Below are 25,915 nucleotides of genomic sequence, written 5' to 3'. Positions count from 1 at the left end.
TTGTTGCCGGCACGATCCGCGGGGCACGCCCTCCACGTGAGTTCTTTACAGGACCTCCTGGCTCTCCGTGAGCACTTGTTGCTGCCTGCGTGTTATGGAGCGTTATTGCTCCAACTGTGTGCAGCAGGCCTCTGGACGTCGGGGGCCCTGCGGGTCCGTGTCACACCGCACCTGCGTATTGGGCCGTGAGCCTTTTGACCGCTGTTCGCGAGAGTTACGCCAACGCGCTTGCGCTGTCCAACGACAGCCTTCCTAGAGCGCGGGTTTCGTGTTCCGTGACATCGTCGCCATTGTGAGGTCTCTAGCAGGCCCTTTCATACACCAGCCATGCAGACCCAATAAACGGACAGGCACACACGTAGGATGCACGTCTTCTTTATTTCACACACGAACAGAACTAACTCTTTCCCCGAGCCCCCTCCCTAACCCAACGTCACTTCCGTGCCCATGAGACCGCAACGGCGACCCACCCACCAAACGATGTGGATGGGCTGTATTATCCGTGAGGGTGTTACAGCACAACCTGAGAGGTACTTGACTAAGTTGTGTTCTATGGAACTAAAACGTTTCTCATTATATCTGCCCTTGAATCTTGCCAACTAGGGATTGCATTGGTGTGTGGCAGAACATTCCTTTGGGTGCTCGCGTATGTCGTCTTTGTCACAAGGAGATTGCGACTAGTCGACATATTCTGACTAACTGTATGGCCTTGACATCTTGGTATTGGCGGGCTATGTCGACTTTGTCACAAATATTGAGGACACAAACCAGCAATTTTGGTCTGCCCTGCTGTTTGGGGGCAACTTCGACAGTTATGGCAGCTGCCGCTTTTAACATATGGAAGGAAGCACTCAAGACATTTTAAATGATCAAATTAATGTTTAAACGTCTCTGTTGTTGGAATGCAATATGTAGTTATACATTTTATTGAAGTTTAGTATAGATATGTTTATCATATGAATATTCATTGTAGTTTAGCGACTCTATATTTTAATTATGTGTTATTAAGTAAAGTGCTTATTTTGTTTACGTTTTTTCCTTTTTGTTACATGTGCTTAAAGTTTTATAAATAAATTAAATGCATATTTGCTTTTTTTTGCACGATTGGGTGTATTTTTGGTATGTGTGTGTCATTGCTCTAGCCAAAAGTCTAATTTTGAGGTTAACAACCTCCTTTACTTTGACACTCTGACCAAGACAAATCGCTTTCGCTGGTAAACCAACGTCATCATTCAGTCTTCACTAAATCACCCACCGGCGAAGATCAAGGATGCTAGTTTGTCCCACGTTATCCCCTGTGCACCGTATCCACTTTCTGTCACTATACCACACTGCATGGGCCCTCTTTAGCCCTCTGCTTTCCACGTTCTGCCCCCACCTGTACTTCACTAAACTAGCCCGCCCGCATTTCTCAATTCTGTTCTCAAGTCTGACACACGCTAAGTTAACTTTGCGCCCGCCCACTGATGTGCCGCCCCTCTTCACGCTTTGCATTCTGGTCCGGAAGCTGGACACACTTGCTGCAGGAAAACAAGCATGGCAGCTCTGGGGTCCAAGAGGTGAGAGAGAGTTAAATATGCATGTTGGGCAGTGGGAGAAGAGTGGGCAAGATAGTTGTGCCGTCAACAAACAAGAGCAGGAGGGGAAATGTCAAGGCAACTAAGCAGTGACCTTTCTGGCTGTTGCAGCAGCTGAGCCGGAGCTCAGTGGGGCCAGTGCCTTAAGTGGCTCCCTAACTTGGTGGTGTGCCCAGACGCTTTTAAGTGGGTCGGCAGGTCCGACGAGGCTCTAGCTGTACATACAGCTCGTGTGATGCTTTATGCGTGGCTGTGGGCAGTATCTCGGAAACGTTTTATAATTGGAGCAGTAGTGAAGCAGATGCTCTAGCTCTACGACGTGAGCAGTTTGCTCGTATGGGTCTTGTTTAACCGAGTCTGGTGTGCGCAGCAGCTTAGATATGTCTATAACTGGAGCACAGGTTTGGTCTCTGTTACTGGCCTTCTGCAACTCGGGGCGGCGGGCTCCTGGGACTGAGGGAGGTGGCTGAGGTGGGCCCCTGTGACTGGGGGGGGGTGGCTGAGGTGGTCCCCTGTGACTTGGGAGGGTGGCTGAGGTGGTCCCCTGTGACTTGGGGGGGGGGGGGGTGGCTTAGGTGGTCCCCTGTGACTTGGGAGGGTGGCTGAGGTGGTCCCCTGTGACTTGGGAGGGTGGCTGAGGTGGTCCCCTGTGACTTGGGAGGGTGGCTGAGGTGGTCCCCTGTGACTTGGGAGGGTGGCTGAGGTGGTCCCCTGTGACTTGGGGGGGGGGGTGGCTGAGGTGGTCCCCTGTGACTTGGGGGGGGGGGGGTGGCTTAGGTGGTCCCCTGTGACTTGGGAGGGTGGCTGAGGTGGTCCCCTGTGACTTGGGAGGGTGGCTGAGGTGGTCCCCTGTGACTTGGGGGGGGGGGGGGTGGCTGAGGTGGTCCCCTGTGACTTGGGGGGGTGGCTGAGGTGGTCCCCTGTGACTGGGGGGGTGGCTGAGGTGGGCCCCTGTGACTGGGCGGGGGGGGTGGCTCAGGTGGGCCCCTGTGACTTCAGGTGGGCCCCTGTGACTGGGCGGGGGGTGGCTCAGGTGGGCCCCTGTGACTTCAGGTGGGCCCCTGTGCTTGGGGGGGGGTGCCTCAGGTGGGCCCCTGTGCTTGGGGGGGTGCCTCAGGTGGCCCCTGTGCTTGGGGGGGTGGCTCAGGTGGGCCCCTGTGCCTGGGAGGAGGATGGCTCAGGTGGGCCCCTGTGTCGGGGGGGTGGCTGGCTCAGGTGGGCCCCTGTGTCGGGGGGGGTGGCTCAGGCGTGCCCCTGTAACTGGGAAGAGGCTCAGGCGTGGGCCCCTGTAACTGGGCAGTGGCTTTGGTGACCCCTGGGCTGAGGCGGACCTTTGCAACTGGGGGGCAGTGACTGGGCTCAGGTGGGCCCCTGCAACTGAGAGGTGGCTCTGGTGGGCCCCTGCGATTGGGGCAAAGCGGCTGTGCTCTAGTGGGCCCCTGCGATTGGGGCAAGCGGCTGTGCTCTAGTGGGCCCCTGCGATTGGGGGAAGCGGCGGTGCTCTAGTGGGCCCCTGCGATTGGGGGAAGCGGCGGTGCTTTGGTGGGCCACTGCGACTGGGGGCAGCGGCGGTGCTCTGGTAGGCCCCTGCGACTGGGGGCAGCGGCCTGGCCACATGAGCTGCTGCCCACAGTTTGTATTTGTTTATTTATAAAGCGCCTTACGCCAAAGCGCTGATTGCAGGGCTTCTGTGCCTTGGGGGGGGGGGGAGGGGGATGCAGCTTTTGCGCCTGGGCCTCGGGCCCTTGGGGGGGGGGGTGCAGCTTTCGCGCCTGGTCCTCGGGCCCTTGGAGGGGGGTGCAGCTTTCGCGCCTGGGCCTTGGGCCCTTGGGGGGGGCAGCTTCTGCGTCTAGGCCTCTGGCCCTTGGTGGGTGAGGGGGCAAGTTCTGCACCTGGGCCTCTGTCGTTCGTTGGGGGGGGAGCTTTTGCGCCTGGGCCTCTGACTGGGGGAGCAGCTTTTACACCTGGTCCTTTGTAACTGGGGGAAGAACTTCTTGGGCTGGGCCTCTGTGACTGCTGGTGGCAGTTTTTTCACCTGTAGGATCCACGCCTAGGCCTCTGACTGGAGTGCAGATTTTGCTCTTGGCCCTCTCTCTCTGGGGTGCTGCTTTTGTCTGTGACTGTCTCTGTGACTGGGTGGAGGCAGCTTTTACACCTGGGCCTCTGTGACTGGGGAGACAGCTTTTGCACCTGTGCCTCTGTGACTGGGTGTTGTGTTCTGCACACACAAGTGTGAATTAGGATTCTGTTAGTAATAACCAGCGAGCCGCACAGTGTGGCTCTTTCCTTCTTTATTCTCCAACTACCCTTCCTGTTACCTCCTCCCTCGAGCGCCCCCAGCTTCCAAGTTCCACCATCTACATTCCCTTGCACCACAGCAACCCCCATCCCCTTACTTATGATTTAATTTCATAACCCATGTACCCATTGAGTCCACACCTACATTTGCTCAATCAGACGTGAAGGCTTGCGGATAGCTCTCTGGGGCCGTCCATGCACAGATGCTCCCTGAGATTCCGGATTCCGCAAATGCGATGGTGAGAAAGGTCCAGAGTTTCCAGGAATGCTAACACACAGCCCTTCCTCTTCATCCTCATCTCGTGGCTCTTCATCAGAGTCGTCCTGAGACATCCTTCGGAAGAACGAGGCATTACTGGTTATCTCACCGTCATCCTCCACAGCTGTGATCATGGGTCCTTTGAATGCTTTGACTACTAGGGGCACTGTCTTGAATCTCATATCAACCTTCCTTCGTTGTCTCTGTTGAACCAACATGGACTCACCCACTGACATCTGGTGTTCTTTAGCCCTTCTCATGCGATCCGTCCATTCCTTGACTCTTTTCCTTTTCTAGCTCTCTTTCTCTGATCTCTTCGTCTTCAACAGGGGTATAGTCCTCGAGTTGTGGAAGCTTGGTTCTTGGCTTATACTGTAACAACAGTTCCACAGGATAACGGCCCGTTGCTTCGTGTGGGGTGTTTTCTCAGCTTCTGTGAGGCTTTTGGCATGGACATAAGATCGGTGACAGCCTTCTGCCGTGTTCGTTTTATTGTGGCCATGAACCTTTCAACCATGCCGTTATCTTGGGGCCATAAAGGAGTGATTTTCTGATGTCAGAAACCCAAGTGTATTGCAAACCTCCTGAACTCTGTCCCTGTTACAAACTTGTCTCAGTGCCTCATGTTGATCTTGAGTAACACCAAATATTAGAATGTCATCGCTATAGTTGAAGGCGCTTCTGACAAGTGCAAGTTGCCGCCTTATCGTTTCCTGGAATATTTCCGCCGCTGAAGAAATGCCAAAATTAAGGCGCTTGTACCAAAAAAGACCTACATGAGTGGTAAAAGTAGTGATAGGCCTGGACACAGGATCAATTACTAATTGATGATAACATTGATTTAAGTCTAATTTTGAAAATCTGGTAGCTTGGTTAAGCCGAGTTATCATATCTTTGATATTAGGCCCAGGATGTCTTTCTCTTTGTATCGCAGTGTTAGGAATTTGCATGTCCACACTAAGACAAAGACGACCATCCGCCTTGGGCACCACCACCAAAGGAGACACCCATGGTGTGGAACTGTCAACTCTCTCGATGATATCATTGTTAAGTAACTGCTGCAATTCCTGGGATATTCTTGCCTGAAGGTGAAATCCTGTCAGTCGGGGTTGTTGTGGCACAGGATGAACGGAAGGATCAATGTGTAGATGTATAACTTTGTCTCTCAGCTTGTTGGCACCTTGGAATAGCTTTAGAAATGTGTCCTTTTGTCCCTCGATGTCCAGGTCTTTCTTTGACAAGGTTTGCAAGTTGTGGCTACGTGTGGAGGGAATCCTTGTATTATTTCTGATTGATCACATTTGACATCAATAAGTTGTAGTTCGGTGGCGGTCTTGCAACTGAGAAGGCACCTTCTCACTGCCAGGCTGCTTATGACATGTATGTTGACAGAAACACAACGTCCTTTGTGAATTAGATCACATTGAAATTGTCCCTTGGACGTTAAAGGTTGTGCTGCACCTCATTGAAAAATCTGAGATCTCGAAGTTTGTAAAGGGTACATACTCGCTATGCCTTCATGTTTTCTCACTCGCCATGTTCACTGTGGCTCCTCTGTCCGTCAGAAATGCTATGTGTTGTTCACCTATATGCACTTACTTTTATGGCAACCCTATCATCGGATGTGTCATAAATTAGTCTATCATATTCCCTGCTATATCTGTCATACTGTTGATATTGATCTGCATTCAAATGTTCTTCCTCGATTGGCGGATTTTCATAAGGATCCCCAAACTGTGTTTTTTCCTCTCTTGATCTTGACTTTGGTATGACTGTAGACTCTGATCATGTTCCTGACTAGCATGCTCAGTTGTTTCCATTTGCATGTTCTCCGTTGCCTTGACAAATCCTGGCTGTGCTTGATATGTTGCTCTAGTAGCGTTAGGCCGTATGTATTTCTCTTGGTACAATTTTGTGCTGGAAGCCTTTTGCATGTCATATCTTCTACTCTGCAATGTCTGTATGTTAGACCTGTATGCAGGCAATAGAGGCACTCTATCCCTGCACATTACCTGAAAGTGTCTCTCTTGGCCACACCGCATACACAACTGACCAAGGGCTGGGCATTGGCCTTTATGTGGGAATTAGAATCCACATTGATCACTTTGTGTCTCTGGTGGGTTTCTATGGCTGTTATTCCACCACTCTTGGCGAGGCGATAAGCCTGAATATCATGTTTGTCCTTGCATGTTTGGTCCCAGGGCAGCGATGGTATCAAAGTTCTTTGGTTTCTCAATGTTTTCTGCCTGAGTATCAACTCTCTCGTATACTCTTGCTAGTTCTAGTACATCCTTTTAGAGGTAGATATTCTTTAGAAGATGTTTCCGAAATTGTGACGATATGCACCCTTCAATAACTCTCAACCTTATTGCCTCATTGTCGCTAAAGTTTGCAAATTCACAATATGTTGCTTTTCTTTGTAGACTTAGCACAAACTGCGCAATTGTTTCATGTGGAGCTTGTATGCATTACATGTATAGCGTACATAATCTCTATTGGGAGGAATTATGTGGGGGGCAGCTTTTGCGCTGGGCCTCTGGGACTGGGGGAGGGGGCAGCTTTTGCGCCTGGGCCTCTGTGGCAGGGACTGGGGGAGGGGGCAGCTTTTGCGCCTGGGCCTCTGTGGCTGGGTTGGGGGAGGGGGCAGCTTTTGCGCCTGGGCCTCTGTGGCTGGGACTGGGGGAGGGGGCAGCTTTTGCACCTGGGTCTCTGTGGCTGGGGTGGGGGGCAGCTTTTGCAACTGGGCCTCTGTAACTGGGGGGGGGGCAGCTTTTGCACCTGGCCCTGTGTGACTGGGGGGTAGCTTTTGGCCTCTGTGACTGGGGGGGCAGCTTATGCAGCTGGGCCTCTGTGGCTGGGGTGGGGGGGCAGCTTTTGCACCTGGGCCTCTGTGGCTGGGGTGGGGGGGGCAGCTTTTGGCATCCGTGCCTGGGGGGTAGCTTTTGCAACTGGGCCTCTGTGACACGGGGGGGGGTAGCTTTTGCAACTGGGCCTCTGTGACACGGGGGGGTAGCTTTTGCAACTGGGCCTCTGTGACACGGGGGGGTAGCTTTTGCAACTGGGCCTCTGTGACACGGGGGGGGTAGCTTTTGCAACTGGGCCTCTGTGACACGGGGGGGTAGCTTTTGCAACTGGGCCTCTGTGACTGGGGGGGCAGCTTTTGCAACTGGGTCTCTGACTGGGGGGGGGGGTTCAGCTTTTGCACCTGGCTCTGTGTGACTGGGGGGCAGCTTTTGGTGTCCGTGCCAGGGGTAGCTTTTGGCCTCTGTGACTGGGGGAGGCAGCTTTTGCCCCTGGGCCTCTGTGACTGGGGGGGGCAGCGTTTGCCCCAGGGCCTCTGTGACTGGGGGGGGGGGCAGCGTTTGCCCCTGGGCCTCTGTGACTTGGGGCGGGTGCAGCTTTTGCACCTGGGCCTCTGTGACTGGGGGGGGGTTCAGCTTTTGCACCTGGACCTCTGTGACTGGGGGGGGGTTCAGCTTTTGCACCTGGACCTCTGTGACTGGGGGGGTCAGCTTTTGCCCCAGGGCCTCTGTGACTGGGGGGGGGCAGCGTTTGCCCCTGGGCCTCTGTGACTGGGGGGGGCAGCTTTTGCAACTGGGCGTCTGTGATTTGGGGGCGGGGGGGCAGCTTTTGCAACTGGGCGTCTGTGACTTGGTGGGGGGGCAGCTTTTGCAACTGGGCCTCTGACTTGGGTGGGGGCAGCTTTTGCAACTGGGCCTCTGTGACTGTTGGGGGGGCAGCTTTTGCACCTTGGCCCCTGTGACTGGGGGGGGGCAGCTTTTGAACCTGGGCCTTCTGTGCCTAGGCCTCTGTGACGGGGGGGGCAGCTTTTGCACCTGGGCCCCTGTGGCTGGGGGGAGGGGCAGCTTTTGAACCTGGGCCTTCTGTGCCTAGGCCTCTGTGACTGGGGGGGGGGGTAGCGTTTGCAACTGGGCCTCTGTGACTTGGGGCGGGTGCAGCTTTTGCACCTGGGCCTCTGTGACTGGGGGGGGGGTCAGCTTTTGCACCTGGGCCTCTGTGACTGGGGGAGGGGTTCAGCTTTTGCACCTGGACCTCTGTGACTGGGGGGGGGGGGGTCAGCTTTTGCACCTGGGCCTCTGTGACTGGGGGGGGAGGTGCAGCTTTTGCACCTGGGCCTCTGTGACTGAGGGGGTTCATCTTTTGAACCTGGGCCTTCTGTGCCTAGGCCCCTGTGACTGGGGGAGGGTGCAGCTTTTGCGCCTGGGCCCCTGTGACTGGGGGAGGGTGCAGCTTTTGCACCTGGGCCTCTGTGACTTGGGGGGAGGGTGCAGCTTTTGAACATGGGCCTTCTGTGCCTAGGCCTCTGTGATTGGGGGGGCAGCTTTTGCACCTGTGCCCCTGTGACTGGGGGGGGGGGGTGCAGCTTTTGAACATGGGCCTTCTGTGCCTAGGCCTCTGTGATTGGGGGGGCAGCTTTTGCACCTGTGCCCCTGTGACTGGGGGGGGGGTGCAGCTTTTGCACCTGTGCCCCTGTGACTGGGGGGGGGGTGCAGCTTTTGCACTTGGGCCTCTGTGACTGGGGGGGGGTGCAGCTTTTGCACTTGGGCCTCTGTGACTGGGGGGTGGTGTTCAGCTTTGCACCTGGGCCTCTGTGACTGGGGGGGTGGTTTCAGCTTTTGCACCTGGTGTTGAGGGGGGGCAGCTTTTGGCTTCCGTGCCTGGGTGGTAGCTTTTGGCCTCTGACTGGGGGGCAGCTTTTGCACCTGGGTCTCTGTGACTTGGGGGTGGGGGAGCCAGCTTTTGCAACTGGGCCTCTGTGACTTGGGGGCGGGGGGGGCAGCTTTTGCTTTTGCAACTGGGCCTCTGTGACTTGGGGGTGGGGGGGGAGCTTTTGCAACTGGGCCTCTGTGACTTGGGGAGGTGCAGCTTTTGCAACTGGGCCGCTGTGACTGGGGGTGGGGGTTCAGCTTTTGCACCTGGGCCTCTGTGACTTGGGGGGGGGGGGGGTCTAGCTTTTGCACCTGGGCTTCTGTGCCTAGGCCTCTGTGACGGGGGGGCAGCTTTTGCACCTGGGCATCTGTGACTTGGGGGGGGGGGGGGGGGGGTCTAGCTTTTGCACCTGGGCTTCTGTGCCTAGGCCTCCTTAACGGGGGGCAGCTTTTGCACCTGGGCCCCTGTGACTGGGGGGGAGGGGCAGCTTTTGAACCTGGGCCTTCTGTGCCTAGGCCTCTGTGACGGAGGGGGCAGCTTTTGCAGCTGGGCCGCTGTGACTGGGGGTGCGGGTTCAGCTTTTGCACCTGGGCCGCTGTGACTGGGGGTGCGGGTTCAGCTTTTGCACCTGGGCCGCTGTGACTGGGGGTACGGGTTCAGCTTTTGCACCTGGGCCGCTGTGACTGGGTCTGGGGGTTCAGCTTTTGCACCTGGGCCGCTGTGACTGGGGGTGGGGGTTCAGCTTTTGCACCTGGGCCGCTGTGACTGGGGGTGGGGGTTCAGCTTTTGTACCTGGGCTGCTGTGACTGGGGGTGGGGGTTCAGCTTTTGCACCTGGGCCTCTGTGACTGAGGGTGGGGGTTCAGCTTCTGCACCTGGGCCTCTGTGACTGGGGGGGCAGCTTTTGCAACTGGGCCTCTGACTGGGGGGGCAGCTTTTGCAACAGGGCCCCTGTGACTGGGGGGAGGGGCAGCTTTTGAACCTGGGCCTCTGTGACTTGGGGGGGGGGGGGGTCTAGCTTTTACACCTGGGCTTCTGTGACTGGGGGGGGGCAGGTTTTGCACCTGGGCCTCTGTGGCTGGGGTGGGAGGCAGCTTTTGCATCTGGGCCTCTGTGGCTGGGGTGGGGGGGCAGCTTTTGCACCTGGGCCTCTGTGGCTGGGGTGGGGGGGCAGCTTTTGCACCTGGGCCTCTGTGGCTGGGGTGGGGGGGGGGCAGCTTTTGCACCTGGGCCTCTGTGGCTGGGGGGGTTTCAGCTTTTGCAGCTGGGCCTCTGTGACTTGGGGGGGGGGGGGTCTAGCTTTTGTTTGCACCTGGGCCTCTGGCTGGGGTGGGGGGGGGCAGCTTTTTCAACTGGGCCTCTGTGACTGGGGGGCAGCTTTTGTGGCTGGGGGGGGCAGCTTTTGCACCTGGGCCTCTGTGACTGGGGGGGGGGGGCAGCTTTTGTACCTGGGCCTCTGTGACTGGGGGGGGGGGCAGCTTTTGCACCTGGGCCTCTGTGGCTAAGTGGGGTTCAGCTTTTGAACCTTGGCCTTCTGTGCCTAGGCCTCTGTGACGGGGAGGGCAGCTTTTGCACCTGGGCCCCTGTGACGGGGAGGGGGGGGGGCAGCTTTTGCAACTTGGCCTCTGTGACTGGGGGAGGGTGCATCTTTTGCACCTGGGCGTCTGTGACTGGGGGTGGGAGGGTGCATCTTCTGCAATTTGGCCTCTGTGACTTGGGGGGAGGGGGGGCAGCTTTTGCAACTGGGCCTCTGTGACGGGCGGCAACCTTTGCAACTGGGCCTATGTGGGGGCGGGGGGGATTTCAGCTTCTGCACCTGGGCCTCTGTGACTTGGGGAGGGTGCAGCTTTTGCACCTGGGCCTCTGTGACTTGGGGAGGGTGCAGCTTTTGCACTTGGGCCTCTGTGACTGGGGGGGAGGTTCAGCTTTTGCACCTGGGCCTCTGTGACTGGGGGGGGGCAGCTTTTGGCTTCTGTGCCTGGGGGGCAGCTTTTGGCTTCTGTGCCTGGGGGGCAGCTTTTGCACCTGGGCCCCTGTGACTTAGGGGGGGGCAGCTTTTGCACCTGGGCCCCTGTGACTTGGGGGGGGGGGGGGCTTTTGCAACTGGGCCTCTGTGACTTGGGGGTGGGGGGAACTTTTGCAACTGGGCCTCTGTGACTTGGGGGGGGGGGGGGAGCTTTTGCAACTGGGCCTCTGTGACTTGGGGGGGGGGGGGGGAGCTTTTGCAACTGGGCCTCTGTGACTGGGGGGGGGCAGCTTTTGCAACTGGGCCTCTGTGACTTGGGGGGGCAGCTTTTGCAACTGGGCCTCTGTGAATTGGGGGGGGCAGCTTTTGCAACTGGGCCTCTGTGACCTGGGGGGGGCAGCTTTTGCAACTGGGCCTATGTGACCTGGGGGGGAGCTTTTGCAACTGGGCCTCTGTGACTTGTTGGGGGGGGGGGAAGCTTTTGCACCTGGGCCTCTGTGACTGGGGGGTGGGGGATTAGCTTTTGCACCTGGGCCTCTGTGACTGGGGGGTGGGGGTTCAGCTTTTGCACCTGGGCCTCTGTGACTTGGGGGGGGGGGGGGGGGGCTTTTGCACCTGGGCCTCTGTGGCTGGGGTGGGGGGGCAGCTTTTGCACCTGGGCCGCTGTGGCTGGGGTGGGGGGGCAGCTTTTGCAACTGGGCCTCTGTGACTTGTTGGGGGGGGGGGGGGCAGCTTTTGCACCTGTGCCTCTGTGGCTGGGGTGGGGGGGAAGCTTTTGCACGTGGACCTCTGTGGCTGGGGTGGGGGGGCAGCTTTTGCAACTTAGCCTCTGTGGCTGGGGTGGGGGCAGCTTTTGCACGTGGGCCTCTGTGGGGGGCAGCTTTTGCACGTGGGCCTCTGTGGCTGGGGGGGCTGCTTTTGCACGTGGGCCTCTGTGACTGGGGGGGCAGCTTTTGCACGTGGGCCTCTGTGGCTGGGTGGGGTTCAGCTTTTGAACCTGAGCCTTCTGTGCCTAGGCCTCTGTGACTGGGGGAGGGTGCAGCTTTTGCACCTGGGCCTCTGTGACTGGGGGGGGTGCAGATTTTGCAACTGGGCCTCTGTGACGGGGGGGGGGGGCAGCTTTTGCAACTGGGCCTAAGTGGGTGTGGGGGAGATTTCAGCTTTTGCTACTGGGCCTCTGTGACGGGGGACAGCTTTTGCACCTGGGCCTTTGCTACTGGGGAGGGGCTTTTGCACCTGGGCCTCTGTGACTGGGGGGCATCTTTTGCACCTGGGCCTCTGTGACTGGGGGGCATCTTTTGCACCTGGGCCTCTGTGATTGGGGGGCATCTTTTGCACCTGGGCCTCTGTGACTGGGGGGCAGCATTTGCACCTGCGCCTCTGTGACTTGGGGGGTGGGGGCAGCTTTTGCACCTGGGTCTCTGTGACTGGGGGGAGGGGCAGCTTTTGCACATGGGCCTCTGTGACGTGGGGGGCAGCTTTTGCAACTGTGCCTCTGTGCCTGGGGGGTAGCTTCTGGCCTCTGTGACTTGTGGGGGGGAGGGTGCATCTTTTGCATCTGGGCCTCTGACTGGGGGAGGGTGCAGCTTTTGCACCTGGGCCAATGACTGGGGGGGGGGTGCAGCGTTTGTACCTGGGCGGTAGCTTTTGGCCTCTGTGACTTGGGGGGGCAGCCTTTGCAACTGGGCCTCTGTGGCTGGGGGGGCAGCTTTTGCACCTATGCCTCTGTGGCTGGGGTGGGGGGGGGCAGCTTTTTCACCTGTGCCTCTGTGGCTGGGGTGGGGGGGGCAGCTTTTGCAACTGGGTCTCTGTGACGGGGGGCAGCTTTTGCAACTGGGTCTCTGTGACGGGGGGGCAGCTTTTGCAACTGGGTCTCTGTGACTGGCGGGGCAGCTTTTGCAACTGGGCCCCTGTGACTGGGGGGGAGGGGTCTAGCTTTTGCAGCTGGGCCTCTGTGACTTGGGCAGCGGGGGGGGGTCTAGCTTTTGCACCTGGGCTTCTGTGGTTGGGGGGGGCAGCTTTTGCACCTGGGCCTCTGTGGCTGGGGGGGGCCCTTTTGCACCTGGGCCTCTGTGGCTGGGGTGGGGGGCAGCTTTTGCTCCTGTGCCTCTGTGGCTGGGGTGGGAGGTGCAGCTTTTGCAACTGGGGGGCAGCTTTTGCAACTTAGCCTCTGTGGCTGGGGGGGCAGCTTTTGCACGTGGGCCTCTGTGACTGGGGGGGCAGCTTTTGCACGTGGGCCTCTGTGGCTGGGTGGGGTTCAGCTTTTGAACCTGGGCCTTCTGTGCCTAGGCCTCTGTGACTGGGGGAGGGTGCAGCTTTTGCACCTGGGCCTCTGTGACTGGGGGAGGGTGGAGCTTTTTCACCTGGGCCTCTGTGACTGGGGGGCAGCTTTTGAAACTGGGCCTCTGTGACTGGGGGGGGGCAGCTTTTGAAACTGGGCCTCTGTGACTGGGGGGGCAGCTTTTGCAACTGGGCCTCTGTGACGGGGGGGGGCAGCTTTTGCAACTGGGCCTGTGTGGGGGTGGGGGGGGGATTTCAGCTTTTGCTACTGGGCCTCTGTGACGGGGGGCAGCTTTTGCACCTTGGCCTCTGTTACTGGGGAGAGGCTTTTGCACCTTGGCCTCTGTGACTGGGGGCATCTTTTGCATCTGGGCCTCTGTGACTTGGGGGTTGGGGGGCAGCTTTTGCACCTGGGCCTCTGTGACTGGGGGGGGGAAGCTTTTGCACCTGGGCCTCTGTGACTGGGGGCAGCATTTGCACCTGGGCCTCTGTGACTTGGGGGTTGGGGGCAGCTTTTGCACCTGGGCCTCTGTGACTGGGGGGAAGCTTTTGTACCTGGCTCTCTGTGACTGGGGGGGGGGGCAGCTTTTGCACATGTGCCTCTGTGCCTGGGGGTTAGCTTTTGGCCTCTTTGACTTGGGGGGGGCGGGGGGGTGCAGCTTTTGCACCTGGGCCTCTGACTGGGGGAGGGTGGTGCAGCGTTTGTACCTGGGCAGTAGCTTTTGGCCTCTGTGACTTGGGGGGGCAGCTTTTGCAACTGGGTCTCTGTGACGGGGGAGCAGCTTTTGCAACTGGGTCTCTGTGACAGGGGGGCAGCTTTTGCAACTGGGTCTCTGTGACTGGGGGGCAGCTTTTGCAACTGGGTCTCTGTGACTGGGGGGCAGCTTTTGCAACTGGGCCTCTGTGACTGGGGGGGGCAGCTTTTTCAACTGGGCCTCTGTGACTGGGGGGGCAGCTTTTGCAACTGGGCCTCTGTGACTGGGGGCGCAGCTTTTGCAACTGGGCCTCTGTGACTGGGGGGGGGCAGCTTTTGCAACTGGGCCTCTGTGACTGGGGGGGCAGCTTTTGCAACTGGGCCTCTGTGACTGGGGGGGCAGCTTTTGCAACTGGGTCTCTGTGACTGGGGGGGCAGCTTTTGCAACTGGGGTCTGTGACGGGGGGGGGGGCAGCTTTTGCAACTGGGCCTGGGGGGTAGCTTTTGGCCTCTGTGACTGGAGGGGGCAGCTTTTGCACCTGTGCCTCTGTGACTGGAGGGGGCAGCTTTTACACCTGGGCCTCTGTGACTGGGGGGGCAGCTTTTGAACCTGGGCCTCTGTGGCTGGGGGGGGGTTCAGCTTTTTAACCTGGGCCTTCTCTGCCTAGGCCTCTGTGACAGGGGGTGGGCAGCTTTTGCACCTGGGCCCCTGTGACTGGGGGGGCAGCTTTTGAACCTGAGCCTTCTGTGACTGGGGGTGGGAGGGTGCAGCTTTTGCAACTGGGCCTCTGTGACTTGGGGGGCAGCTTTTGCAACTGGGCCTCTGTGACTTGGGTGGCTGCTTTTGCAACTGGGCCTCTGTGACTTTGGGGGCTGCTTTTGCAACTGGGCCTCTGACTTGGGGGGCTGCTTTTGCAACTGGGCCTCTGTGACTTGGGGGGCTGCTTTTGCAACTGGGCCTCTGTGACTTGGGGGGCTGCTTTTGCAACTGGGCCTCTGTGACTTGGGGGGGGCTGCTTTTGCAACTGGGCCTCTGTGACTTGGGGGGGCTGCTTTTGCAACTGGGCCTCTGTGACTTGGGGGGCTGCTTTTTCAACTGGGCCTCTGTGACTTGGGGGGCTGCTTTTTCAACTGGGCCTCTGTGACTTGGGGGGCTGCTTTTGCAACTGGGCCTCTGTGACTTGGGGGGGCTGCTTTTGCAACTGGGCCTCTGTGACTTGGGGGGGCTGCTTTTGCAACTGGGCCTCTGTGACTTGGGGGGGCTGCTTTTGCAACTGGGCCTCTGTGACTTGGGGGGCAGCTTTTGCAACTGGGCCTCTGTGACTTGGGGGGCTGCTTTTGCAACTGGGCCTCTGTGACTGGGGGGGGGGTAGCTTTTGCAACTGGGCCTCTGTGACTGGGGGGGCTAGCTTTTGCAACTGGGCCTCTGTGACTGGGGGGGTAGCTTTTGCAACTGGGCCTCTGTGACTGGGGGGGCAGCTTTTGCAACTGGGCCTCTGTGACTGGGGGAGGGGCAGCTTTTGAACCGCGGCCTCTGTGGCTGGGGTGGGGGGGCAGCTTTTGCACCTGGGTCTCTGTGGCTGGGGTGGGCAGCTTTTGCACCTGTGCCTCTGTGGCTGGGGTGGGGGGCAGCTTTTGCACCTGGGCCTCTGTGGCTGGGGTGGGGGGCAGCTTTTGGCGTCCGTGCTTGGGGGGGGTAGCTTTTGCAACTGGGCCTCTGTAACTGGGGGGGCAGCTTTTGCACCTGGCCCTGTGTGACTGGGGGGTAGCTTTTGGCCTCTGTGACTGGGGGGGCAGCTTGTGCAGCTGGGCCTCTGTGGCTGGGGTGGGGGGGCAGCTTTTGCACCTGGTCCTCTGTGGCTGGGGTGGGGGGGCAGCTTTTGGCGTCCGTGCCTGGGGGGTAGCTTTTGCAACTGGGCCTCTGTGACTTGGGGGGCTGCTTTTGCAACTGGGCCTCTGTGACTTGGGGGGGCTGCTTTTGCAACTGGGCCTCTGTGACTTGGGGGGCAGCTTTTGCAACTGGGCCTCTGTGACTTGGGGGGCTGCTTTTGCAACTGGGCCTCTGTGACTGGGGGGGGGTAGCTTTTGCAACTGGGCCTCTGTGACTGGGGGGGGTTAGCTTTTGCAACTGGGCCTCTGTGACTGGGGGGGGTAGCTTTTGCAACTGGGCCTCTGTGACTGGGGGGGCAGCTTTTGCAACTGGGTCTCTGACTGGGGGGGGTTCAGCTTTTGCACCTGGCTCTGTGTGACTGGGGGGCAGCTTTTGGTGTCCGTGCCAGGGGGGTAGCTTTTGGCCTCTGTGACTGGGGGGGGCAGCTTTTGCAACTGAGCCTCTGTGACTGGGGGGGGGCAGCTTTTGCAACTGGGCCTGCGTGACTTGGGGGCGAGGGGGCAGCTTTTGCAACTGGGCGTCTGTGACTTGAGGGGGAGGGGGGCAACTTTTGCAACTGGGCCTCTGACTTGGGGGGGGGGGGGCAGCTTTTGCAACTGGGCCTCTGTGACTGTTGGGGGGGCAGGTTTTGCAACTGGGCCTCTGTGACCTGGGGGCGGGGGGCAGGTTTTGGAACTGGGCCTCTGTGACTGTTGGGGGGCAGCTTTTGCACCTTGGCCCCTGTGACTGGGGGGGGCAGCTTTTGAACCTGGGCCTTCTGTGCCTAGGCCTTTGTGACGGAGGGGGCAGCTTTTGCAACTGGGCCGCTGTGACTGGGGGTTCAGCTTTTGCACCTGGGCCGCTGTGACTGGGGGTGGGGGTTCAGCTTTTGCACCTGGGCCGCTGTGACTGGGGGTGGGGGTTCAGCTTTTGCACCTGGGCCTCTGTGACTGGGGGTGGGGGTTCAGCTTTTGCAACTGGGCCTCTGACTGGGGGGGGTGCAGCTTTTGTAACTGGGCCGCTGTGACTGGAGGTGGGGGTTCAGCTTTTGCACCTGGGCCCCTGTGACTGGGGCAGCTTTTGAACCTGGGCCTTCTGTGCCTAGGCCTCTGTGACGGGTGGGGGGGCAGCTTTTGCAGCTGGGCTTCTGTGACTGGGGGGGCAGCTTTTGCACCTGGGCCTCTGTGGCTGGGGTGGGGGGGGCAGCTTTTGCACCTGGGTCTCTGTGGCTGGGGTGGGCAGCTTTTGCACCTGGGCCTCTGTGGCTGGGGTGGGGGGGCAGCTTTCGCACCTGGGCCTCTGTGGCTGGGGTAGGGGGCAGCTTTTGGCGTCCGTGCCTGGGGGGTAGATTTTGCAACTGGGCCTCTGTAACTGGGGGGGGCAGCTTTTGCACCTGGCCCTGTGTGACTGGGGGGTAGCTTTTGGCCTCTGTGACTGGGGGGGGGCAGCTTGTGCAGCTGGGCCTCTGTGGCTGGGGTGGTGGGGGCAGCTTTTGCACCTGGTCCTCAGTGGCTGGGGTGGGGGGGCAGCTTTTTGGTTGTCCGTGCCTGGGGGGTAGCTTTTGCAACTGGGCCTCTGTGACACGAGGGGGGTGGTAGCCTTTGCAACTGGGCCTCTGTGACACGAGGGGGGGGTAGCCTTTGCAACTGGGCCTCTGTGACACGGGGGGGTAGCTTTTGCAACTGGGCCTCTGTGACTGGGGGGGGGGTTAGCTTTTGCGACTGGGGGGGGTAGCTTTTGCAACTGGGCCTCTGTGACTGGGGGGGGTAGCTTTTGCAACTGGGCCTCTGTGACTGGGGGGGTAGCTTTTGCAACTGGGCCTCTGTGACTGGGGGGGCAGCTTTTGCAACTGGGTCTCTGACTGGGGGGGGGTTCAGCTTTTGCACCTGGCTCTGTGTGACTGGGGGGCAGCTTTTGGTGTCAGTGCCAGGGGGGTAGCTTTTGGCCTCTGTGTCTGGGGGGGCAGCTTTTGCAACTGGGCCTGTGTGACTTGGGGCGGGGGGGAAGCTTTTGCAACTGGGCGTCTGTGGCTGGGGTGGGGGGGGGCAGCTTTTTCACCTGTGCCTCTGTGGCTGGGGTGGGGGGGGCAGCTTTTGCAACTGGGTCTCTGGGGTGGGGGGGGCAGCTTTTGCAACTGGGTCTCTGTGACGGGGGGCAGCTTTTGCAACTGGGTCTCTGTGACGGGGGGGCAGCTTTTGCAACTGGGTCTCTGTGACTGGCGGGGCAGCTTTTGCAACTGGGCCCCTGTGACTGGGGGGGAGGGGTCTAGCTTTTGCAGCTGGGCCTCTGTGACTTGGGCAGCGGGGGGGGGTCTAGCTTTTGCACCTGGGCTTCTGTGGTTGGGGGGGGCAGCTTTTGCACCTGGGCCTCTGTGGCTGGGGGGGGCCCTTTTGCACCTGGGCCTCTGTGGCTGGGGTGGGGGGCAGCTTTTGCTCCTGTGCCTCTGTGGCTGGGGTGGGAGGTGCAGCTTTTGCAACTGGGGGGCAGCTTTTGCAACTTAGCCTCTGTGGCTGGGGGGGCAGCTTTTGCACGTGGGCCTCTGTGACTGGGGGGGCAGCTTTTGCACGTGGGCCTCTGTGGCTGGGTGGGGTTCAGCTTTTGAACCTGGGCCTTCTGTGCCTAGGCCTCTGTGACTGGGGGAGGGTGCAGCTTTTGCACCTGGGCCTCTGTGACTGGGGGAGGGTGGAGCTTTTTCACCTGGGCCTCTGTGACTGGGGGGCAGCTTTTGAAACTGGGCCTCTGTGACTGGGGGGGGCAGCTTTTGAAACTGGGCCTCTGTGACTGGGGGGGCAGCTTTTGCAACTGGGCCTCTGTGACGGGGGGGGGCAGCTTTTGCAACTGGGCCTGTGTGGGGGTGGGGGGGGGATTTCAGCTTTTGCTACTGGGCCTCTGTGACGGGGGGCAGCTTTTGCACCTGGGCCTCTGTTACTGGGGAGAGGCTTTTGCACCTTGGCCTCTGTGACTGGGGGCATCTTTTGCATCTGGGCCTCTGTGACTTGGGGGTTGGGGGGCAGCTTTTGCACCTGGGCCTCTGTGACTGGGGGGGGGAAGCTTTTGCACCTGGGCCTCTGTGACTGGGGGCAGCATTTGCACCTGGGCCTCTGTGACTTGGGGGTTGGGGGCAGCTTTTGCACCTGGGCCTCTGTGACTGGGGGGAAGCTTTTGTACCTGGCTCTCTGTGACTGGGGGGGGGCAGCTTTTGCACATGTGCCTCTGTGCCTGGGGGTTAGCTTTTGGCCTCTTTGACTTGGGGGGGCGGGGGGGTGCAGCTTTTGCACCTGGGCCTCTGACTGGGGGAGGGTGGTGCAGCGTTTGTACCTGGGCAGTAGCTTTTGGCCTCTGTGACTTGGGGGGGCAGCTTTTGCAACTGGGTCTCTGTGACGGGGGGGCAGCTTTTGCAACTGGGTCTCTGTGACAGGGGGGCAGCTTTTGCAACTGGGTCTCTGTGACTGGGGGGCAGCTTTTGCAACTGGGTCTCTGTGACTGGGGGGCAGCTTTTGCAACTGGGCCTCTGTGACTGGGGGGGGCAGCTTTTTCAACTGGGCCTCTGTGACTGGGGGGGCAGCTTTTGCAACTGGGCCTCTGTGACTGGGGGCGCAGCTTTTGCAACTGGGCCTCTGTGACTGGGGGAGGGCAGCTTTTGCAACTGGGCCTCTGTGACTGGGGGGGCAGCTTTTGCAACTGGGCCTCTGTGACTGGGGGGGCAGCTTTTGCAACTGGGTCTCTGTGACTGGGGGGGCAGCTTTGCAACTGGGGTCTGTGACGGGGGGGGGCAGCTTTTGCAACTGGGCCTGGGGGGTAGCTTTTGGCCTCTGTGACTGGAGGGGGCAGCTTTTGCACCTGTGCCTCTGTGACTGGAGGGGGCAGCTTTTACACCTGGGCCTCTGTGACTGGGGGGGCAGCTTTTGCAACTGGGTCTCTGACTGGGGGGGGTTCAGCTTTTGCACCTGGCTCTGTGTGACTGGGGGGCAGCTTTTGGTGTCAGTGCCAGGGGGGTAGCTTTTGGCCTCTGTGTCTGGGGGGGCAGCTTTTGCAACTGGGCCTGTGTGACTTGGGGCGGGGGGGAAGCTTTTGCAACTGGGCGTCTGTGACTTGGGAGGGGGGGCAACTTTTGCAACTGGGCCTCTGACTTGGGGGGGGGGGGGGGGGCAGCTTTTGCAACTGGGCCTCTGTGACTGTTGGGGGGGCAGGTTTTGCAACTTGGCCTCTGTGACTGTTGGGGGGCAGCTTTTGCACCTTGGCCCCTGTGACTGGGGGGGGCAGCTTTTGAACCTGGGCCTTCTGTGCCTAGACCTCTGTGACGGGGGGCAGCTTTTGCACCTGGGCCTCTAACTTGGGGCCGGGGGGCAGCTTTTGAACCTGGCCCTTCTAGGCCTCTGTGACGGAGGGGGCAGCTTTTGCAGCTGGGCATCTGTGACTTGGGGAGGTGCAGCTTTTGCAGCTGGGCCGCTGTGACTGGGGGAGGGTGCAGCTTTTTCACCTGGGCCTCTGTGACTGGGGGGGCAGCTTTTGAAACTGGGCCTCTGTGACTGGGGGGGGCAGCTTTTGAAACTGGGCCTCTGTGACTGGGGGGGCAGCTTTTGCAACTGGGCCTCTGTGATGGGGGGGGGGGCAGCTTTTGCAACTGGGCCTGTGTGGGGGTGGGGGGGGGATTTCAGCTTTTGCTACTGGGCCTCTGTGACGGGGGGCAGCTTTTGCACCTGGGCCTCTGTTACTGGGGAGAGGCTTTTGCACCTTGGCCTCTGTGACTGGGGGGCATCTTTTGCATCTGGGCCTCTGTGACTTGGGGGTTGGGGGGCAGCTTTTGCACCTGGGCCTCTGTGACTGGGGGGGGGAAGCTTTTGCACCTGGGCCTCTGTGACTGGGGGCAGCATTTGCACCTGGGCCTCTGTGACTTGGGGGTTGGGGGCAGCTTTTGCACCTGGGCCTCTGTGACTGGGGGGAAGCTTTTGTACCTGGCTCTCTGTGACTGGGGGGGGGGCAGCTTTTGCACATGTGCCTCTGTGCCTGGGGGTTAGCTTTTGGCCTCTTTGACTTGGGGGGGCGGGGGGGTGCAGCTTTTGCACCTGGGCCTCTGACTGGGGGAGGGTGGTGCAACGTTTGTACCTGGGCAGTAGCTTTTGGCCTCTGTGACTTGGGGGGGCAGCTTTTGCAACTGGGTCTCTGTGACGGGGGGGCAGCTTTTGCAACTGGGTCTCTGTGACAGGGGGGCAGCTTTTGCAACTGGGTCTCTGTGACTGGGGGGCAGCTTTTGCAACTGGGTCTCTGTGACTGGGGGGCAGCTTTTGCAACTGGGCCTCTGTGACTGGGGGGGGCAGCTTTTTCAACTGGGCCTCTGTGACTGGGGGGGCAGCTTTTGCAACTGGGCCTCTGTGACTGGGGGCGCAGCTTTTGCAACTGGGCCTCTGTGACTGGGGGGGGGGCAGCTTTTGCAACTGGGCCTCTGTGACTGGGGGGGCAGCTTTTGCAACTGGGCCTCTGTGACTGGGGGGGCAGCTTTTGCGACTGGGCCTCTGTGACTGGGGGGGCAGCTTTTGCAACTGGGTCTCTGTGACTGGGGGGGCAGCTTTTGCAACTGGGGTCTGTGACAGGGGGGGGGGGCAGCTTTTGCAACTGGGCCTGGGGGGTAGCTTTTGGCCTCTGTGACTGGAGGGGGCAGCTTTTGCACCTGTGCCTCTGTGACTGGAGGGGGCAGCTTTTACACCTGGGCCTCTGTGACTGGGGGGGCAGCTTTTGAACCTGGGCCTCTGTGGCTGGGGGGGGGTTCAGCTTTTTAACCTGGGCCTTCTCTGCCTAGGCCTCTGTGACAGGGGTGGGCAGCTTTTGCACCTGGGCCCCTGTGACTGGGGGGGCAACTTTTGAACCTGAGCCTTCTGTGACTGGGGGTGGGAGGGTGCAGCTTTTGCAACTGGGCCTCTGTGACTTGGGGGGCAGCTTTTGCAACTGGGCCTCTGTGACTTGGGTGGCTGCTTTTGCAACTGGGCCTCTGTGACTTTGGGGGCTGCTTTTGCAACTGTGCCTCTGACTTGGGGGGCTGCTTTTGCAACTGGGCCTCTGTGACTTGGGGGGCTGCTTTTGCAACTGGGCCTCTGTGACTTGGGGGGCTGCTTTTGCAACTGGGCCTCTGTGACTTTGGGGGCTGCTTTTGCAACTGGGCCTCTGACTTGGGGGGCTGCTTTTGCAACTGGGCCTCTGTGACTTGGGGGGCTGCTTTTGCAACTGGGCCTCTGTGACTTGGGGGGCTGCTTTTGCAACTGGGCCTCTGTGACTTGGGGGGGCTGCTTTTGCAACTGGGCCTCTGTGACTTGGGGGGCTGCTTTTTCAACTGGGCCTCTGTGACTTGGGGGGCTGCTTTTTCAACTGGGCCTCTGTGACTTGGGGGGCTGCTTTTGCAACTGGGCCTCTGTGATTTGGGGGGCTGCTTTTGCAACTGGGCCTCTGTGACTTGGGGGGGCTGCTTTTGCAACTGGGCCTCTGTGACTTGGGGGGGCTGCTTTTGCAACTGGGCCTCTGTGACTTGGGGGGCAGCTTTTGCAACTGGGCCTCTGTGACTTGGGGGGCTGCTTTTGCAACTGGGCCTCTGTGACTGGGGGGGGTAGCTTTTGCAAATGGGCCCCTGTGACTGGGGGGGCTAGCTTTTGCAACTGGGCCTCTGTGACTGGGGGGGGGGTAGCTTTTGCAACTGGGCCTCTGTGACTGGGGGGGCAGCTTTTGCAACTGGGCCTCTGTGACTGGGGGAGGGGCAGCTTTTGAACCGCGGCCTCTGTGGCTGGGGTGGGGGGCCAGCTTTTGCACCTGGGTCTCTGTGGCTGGGGTGGGCAGCTTTTGCACCTGTGCCTCTGTGGCTGGGGTGGGGGGGCAGCTTTTGCACCTGGGCCTCTGTGGCTGGGGTGGGGGGCAGCTTTTGGCGTCCGTGCTTGGGGGGGGGTAGCTTTTGCAACTGGCCTCTGTAACTGGGGGGGGCAGCTTTTGCACCTGGCCCTGTGTGACTGGGGGGTAGCTTTTGGCCTCTGTGACTGGGGGGGCAGCTTGTGCAGCTGGGCCTCTGTGGCTGGGGTGGGGGGGCAGCTTTTGCACCTGGTCCTCTGTGGCTGGGGTGGGGGGGCAGCTTTTGGCGTCCGTGCCTGGGGGTAGCTTTTGCAACTGGGCCTCTGTGACTTGGGGGGCTGCTTTTGCAACTGGGCCTCTGTGACTTGGGGGGGCAGCTTTTGCAACTGGGCCTCTGTGACTTGGGGGGCTGCTTTTGCAACTGGGCCTCTGTGACTGGGGGGGGGTAGCTTTTGCAACTGGGCCTCTGTGACTGGGGGGGTTAGCTTTTGCAACTGGGCCTCTGTGACTGGGGGGGTAGCTTTTGCAACTGGGCCTCTGTGACTGGGGGGGCAGCTTTTGCAACTGGGTCTCTGACTGGGGGGGGTTCAGCTTTTGCACCTGGCTCTGTGTGACTGGGGGGCAGCTTTTGGTGTCCGTGCCAGGGGGGTAGCTTTTGGCCTCTGTGACTGGGGGGGGCAGCTTTTGCAACTGAGCCTCTGTGACTGGGGGGGCAGCTTTTGCAACTGGGCCTGCGTGACTTGGGGGCGAGGGGGCAGCTTTTGCAACTGGGCGTCTGTGACTTGAGGGGGAGGGGGGCAACTTTTGCAACTGGGCCTCTGACTTGGGGGGGGGGGGCAGCTTTTGCAACTGGGCCTCTGTGACTGTTGGGGGGGCAGGTTTTGCAACTGGGCCTCTGTGACCTGGGGGCGGGGGGCAGGTTTTGGAACTGGGCCTCTGTGACTGTTGGGGGGCAGCTTTTGCACCTTGGCCCCTGTGACTGGGGGGGGGGCAGCTTTTGCAGCTGGGCTTCTGTGACTGGGGGGGCAGCTTTTGCACCTGGGCCTCTGTGGCTGGGGTGGGGGGGGCAGCTTTTGCACCTGGGTCTCTGTGGCTGGGGTGGGCAGCTTTTGCACCTGGGCCTCTGTGGCTGGGGTGGGGGGGCAGCTTTCGCACCTGGGCCTCTGTGGCTGGGGTAGGGGGCAGCTTTTGGCGTCCGTGCCTGGGGGGTAGCTTTTGCAACTGGGCCTCTGTAACTGGGGGGGGCAGCTTTTGCACCTGGCCCTGTGTGACTGGGGGGTAGCTTTTGGCCTCTGTGACTGGGGGGGGGGCAGCTTGTGCAGCTGGGCCTCTGTGGCTGGGGTGGTGGGGGCAGCTTTTGCACCTGGTCCTCAGTGGCTGGGGTGGGGGGGCAGCTTTTTGGTTGTCCGTGCCTGGGGGGTAGCTTTTGCAACTGGGCCTCTGTGACACGAGGGGGGTGGTAGCCTTTGCAACTGGGCCTCTGTGACACGAGGGGGGGGTAGCCTTTGCAACTGGGCCTCTGTGACACGGGGGGGGTAGCTTTTGCAACTGGGCCTCTGTGACTGGGGGGGGTTAGCTTTTGCGACTGGGGGGGGGTAGCTTTTGCAACTGGGCCTCTGTGACTGGGGGGGTAGCTTTTGCAACTGGGCCTCTGTGACTGGGGGGGTAGCTTTTGCAACTGGGCCTCTGTGACTGGGGGGGCAGCTTTTGCAACTGGGTCTCTGACTGGGGGGGTTCAGCTTTTGCACCTGGCTCTGTGTGACTGGGGGGCAGCTTTTGGTGTCAGTGCCAGGGGGGTAGCTTTTGGCCTCTGTGTCTGGGGGGGCAGCTTTTGCAACTGGGCCTGTGTGACTTGGGGCGGGGGGGCAGCTTTTGCAACTGGGCGTCTGTGACTTGGGAGGGGGGGCAACTTTTGCAACTGGGCCTCTGACTTGGGGGGGGGGGGCAGCTTTTGCAACTGGGCCTCTGTGACTGTTGGGGGGGCAGGTTTTGCAACTTGGCCTCTGTGACTGTTGGGGGGCAGCTTTTGCACCTTGGCCCCTGTGACTGGGGGGGGCAGCTTTTGAACCTGGGCCTTCTGTGCCTAGACCTCTGTGACGGGGGGCAGCTTTTGCACCTGGGCCTCTAACTTGGGGCCGGGGGGGCAGCTTTTGAACCTGGCCCTTCTAGGCCTCTGTGACGGAGGGGGCAGCTTTTGCAGCTGGGCATCTGTGACTTGGGGAGGTGCAGCTTTTGCAGCTGGGCCGCTGTGACTGGGGGTGGGGGTTCAGCTTTTGCACCTGGGCCGCTGTGACTGGGGGTGGGGGTTCAGCTTTTGCACCTGGGCCTCTGTGACTGGGGGTGGGCGTTCAGCTTTTGCACCTGGGCCTCTGTGGCTGGGGGGGGGGGGGTTTCAGCTTTTGCAACTGGGCCTCTGACTGGGGGGGGGGTGCAGCTTTTGTAACTGGGCCGCTGTGACTGGGGGTGGGAGTTCAGCTTTTGCGCCTGGGCCGCTGTGACTGGAGGTGGGGGTTCAGCTTTTGCACCTGTGCCTCTGACTTGGGGGGGGGGGGGGGTCTAGCTTTTGCACCTGGGCTTCTGTGACTGGGGGGGCAGCTTTTGCACCTGGGCCTCTGTGGCTGGGGTGGGGGGCAGCTTTTGCACCTGGGCCTCTGTGACTGGGGGTTCAGCTTTTGCACCTGGGCCTCTGTGACTGGGGGGGGGGCAGCTTTTGCACCTGGGCCTCTGTGACTGGGGGGGGCAGCTTTTGCAACTGGGCCTTCTGTGCCTAGGCCTCTGTGACAGGGGGCAGCTTTTGCACCTGGGCCCCTGTGACTGGGGCGAGGGGCAGCTTTTGAACCTGGGCCTTCTGTGCCTAGGCCTCTGTGACGGGTGAGGGGGCAGCTTTTGCACCTGGGCCTCTGTGACTGGGGTGGGGGGCAGCTTTTGGCGTCCGTGCCTGGGGGGTAGCTTTTGCAACTGGGCCTCTGTAACTGGGGGGGGGGGGCAGCTTTTGCACCCGGCCCTGTGTGACTGGGGTGGGGGGGCAGCTTTTTGGTTGTCCGTGCCTGGGGGGTAGCTTTTGCAACTGGGCCTCTGTGACACGAGGGGGGGGGTAGCCTTTGCAACTGGGCCTCTGTGACACGGGGGGGGTTAGCTTTTGCAACTGGGCCTCTGTGACTGGGGGGGGTAGCTTTTGCAACTGGGCCTCTGTGACTGGGGGGGGCAGCTTTTGCAACTGGGTCTCTGACTGGGGGGGGGGGGTTCAGCTTTTGCACCTGGCTCTGTGTGACTGGGGGCAGCTTTTGGTGTCCGTGCCAGGGGGGTAGCTTTTGGCCTCTGTGACTGGGGGGGCAGCTTTTGCCCCTGGGCCTCTGTGACTGGGGGGGGCAGCGTTTGCACCTGGGCCTCTGTGACTGGGTGGGGCAGCATTTGCAACTGGGCCTCTGTGACTGGGGGGCAGCTTTTGCAACTGGGCCTCTGTGACTTGGGGG

The 25,915-nt window shown here is 60.3% G+C and overlaps 1 protein-coding gene across 4 annotated transcripts in view; it reads left to right on the top strand.

Moving 5' to 3' along the window:
* The first annotated feature begins 465 nt into the window (after positions 1–465).
* Positions 466–25,915, top strand: part of NOC2L (NOC2 like nucleolar associated transcriptional repressor) — a 516,885-nt gene continuing 491,435 nt past the window's right edge. For 2 of the 4 annotated variants that reach the window (XM_069610057.1, XM_069610059.1), the window contains exon 1: positions 466–530. In XM_069610057.1, coding sequence (XP_069466158.1) covers positions 481–530 — 50 coding nt within the window. In that variant the 5' untranslated portion in view covers positions 466–480. Of the gene's footprint in view, positions 531–1,436; positions 1,560–25,915 lie in introns of those variants that run through there. The other 2 variants (XM_069610058.1, XM_069610060.1) reach the window with 2 other exon arrangements.

This window comes from Ambystoma mexicanum, chromosome 8 (genome assembly GCF_040938575.1).
Source record: "Ambystoma mexicanum isolate Mex_15411 chromosome 8, UKY_AmexF1_1, whole genome shotgun sequence".
NCBI lineage: Eukaryota > Metazoa > Chordata > Amphibia > Caudata > Ambystomatidae > Ambystoma > Ambystoma mexicanum.
This window is presented reverse-complemented; position numbering and strand designations above follow the sequence as displayed.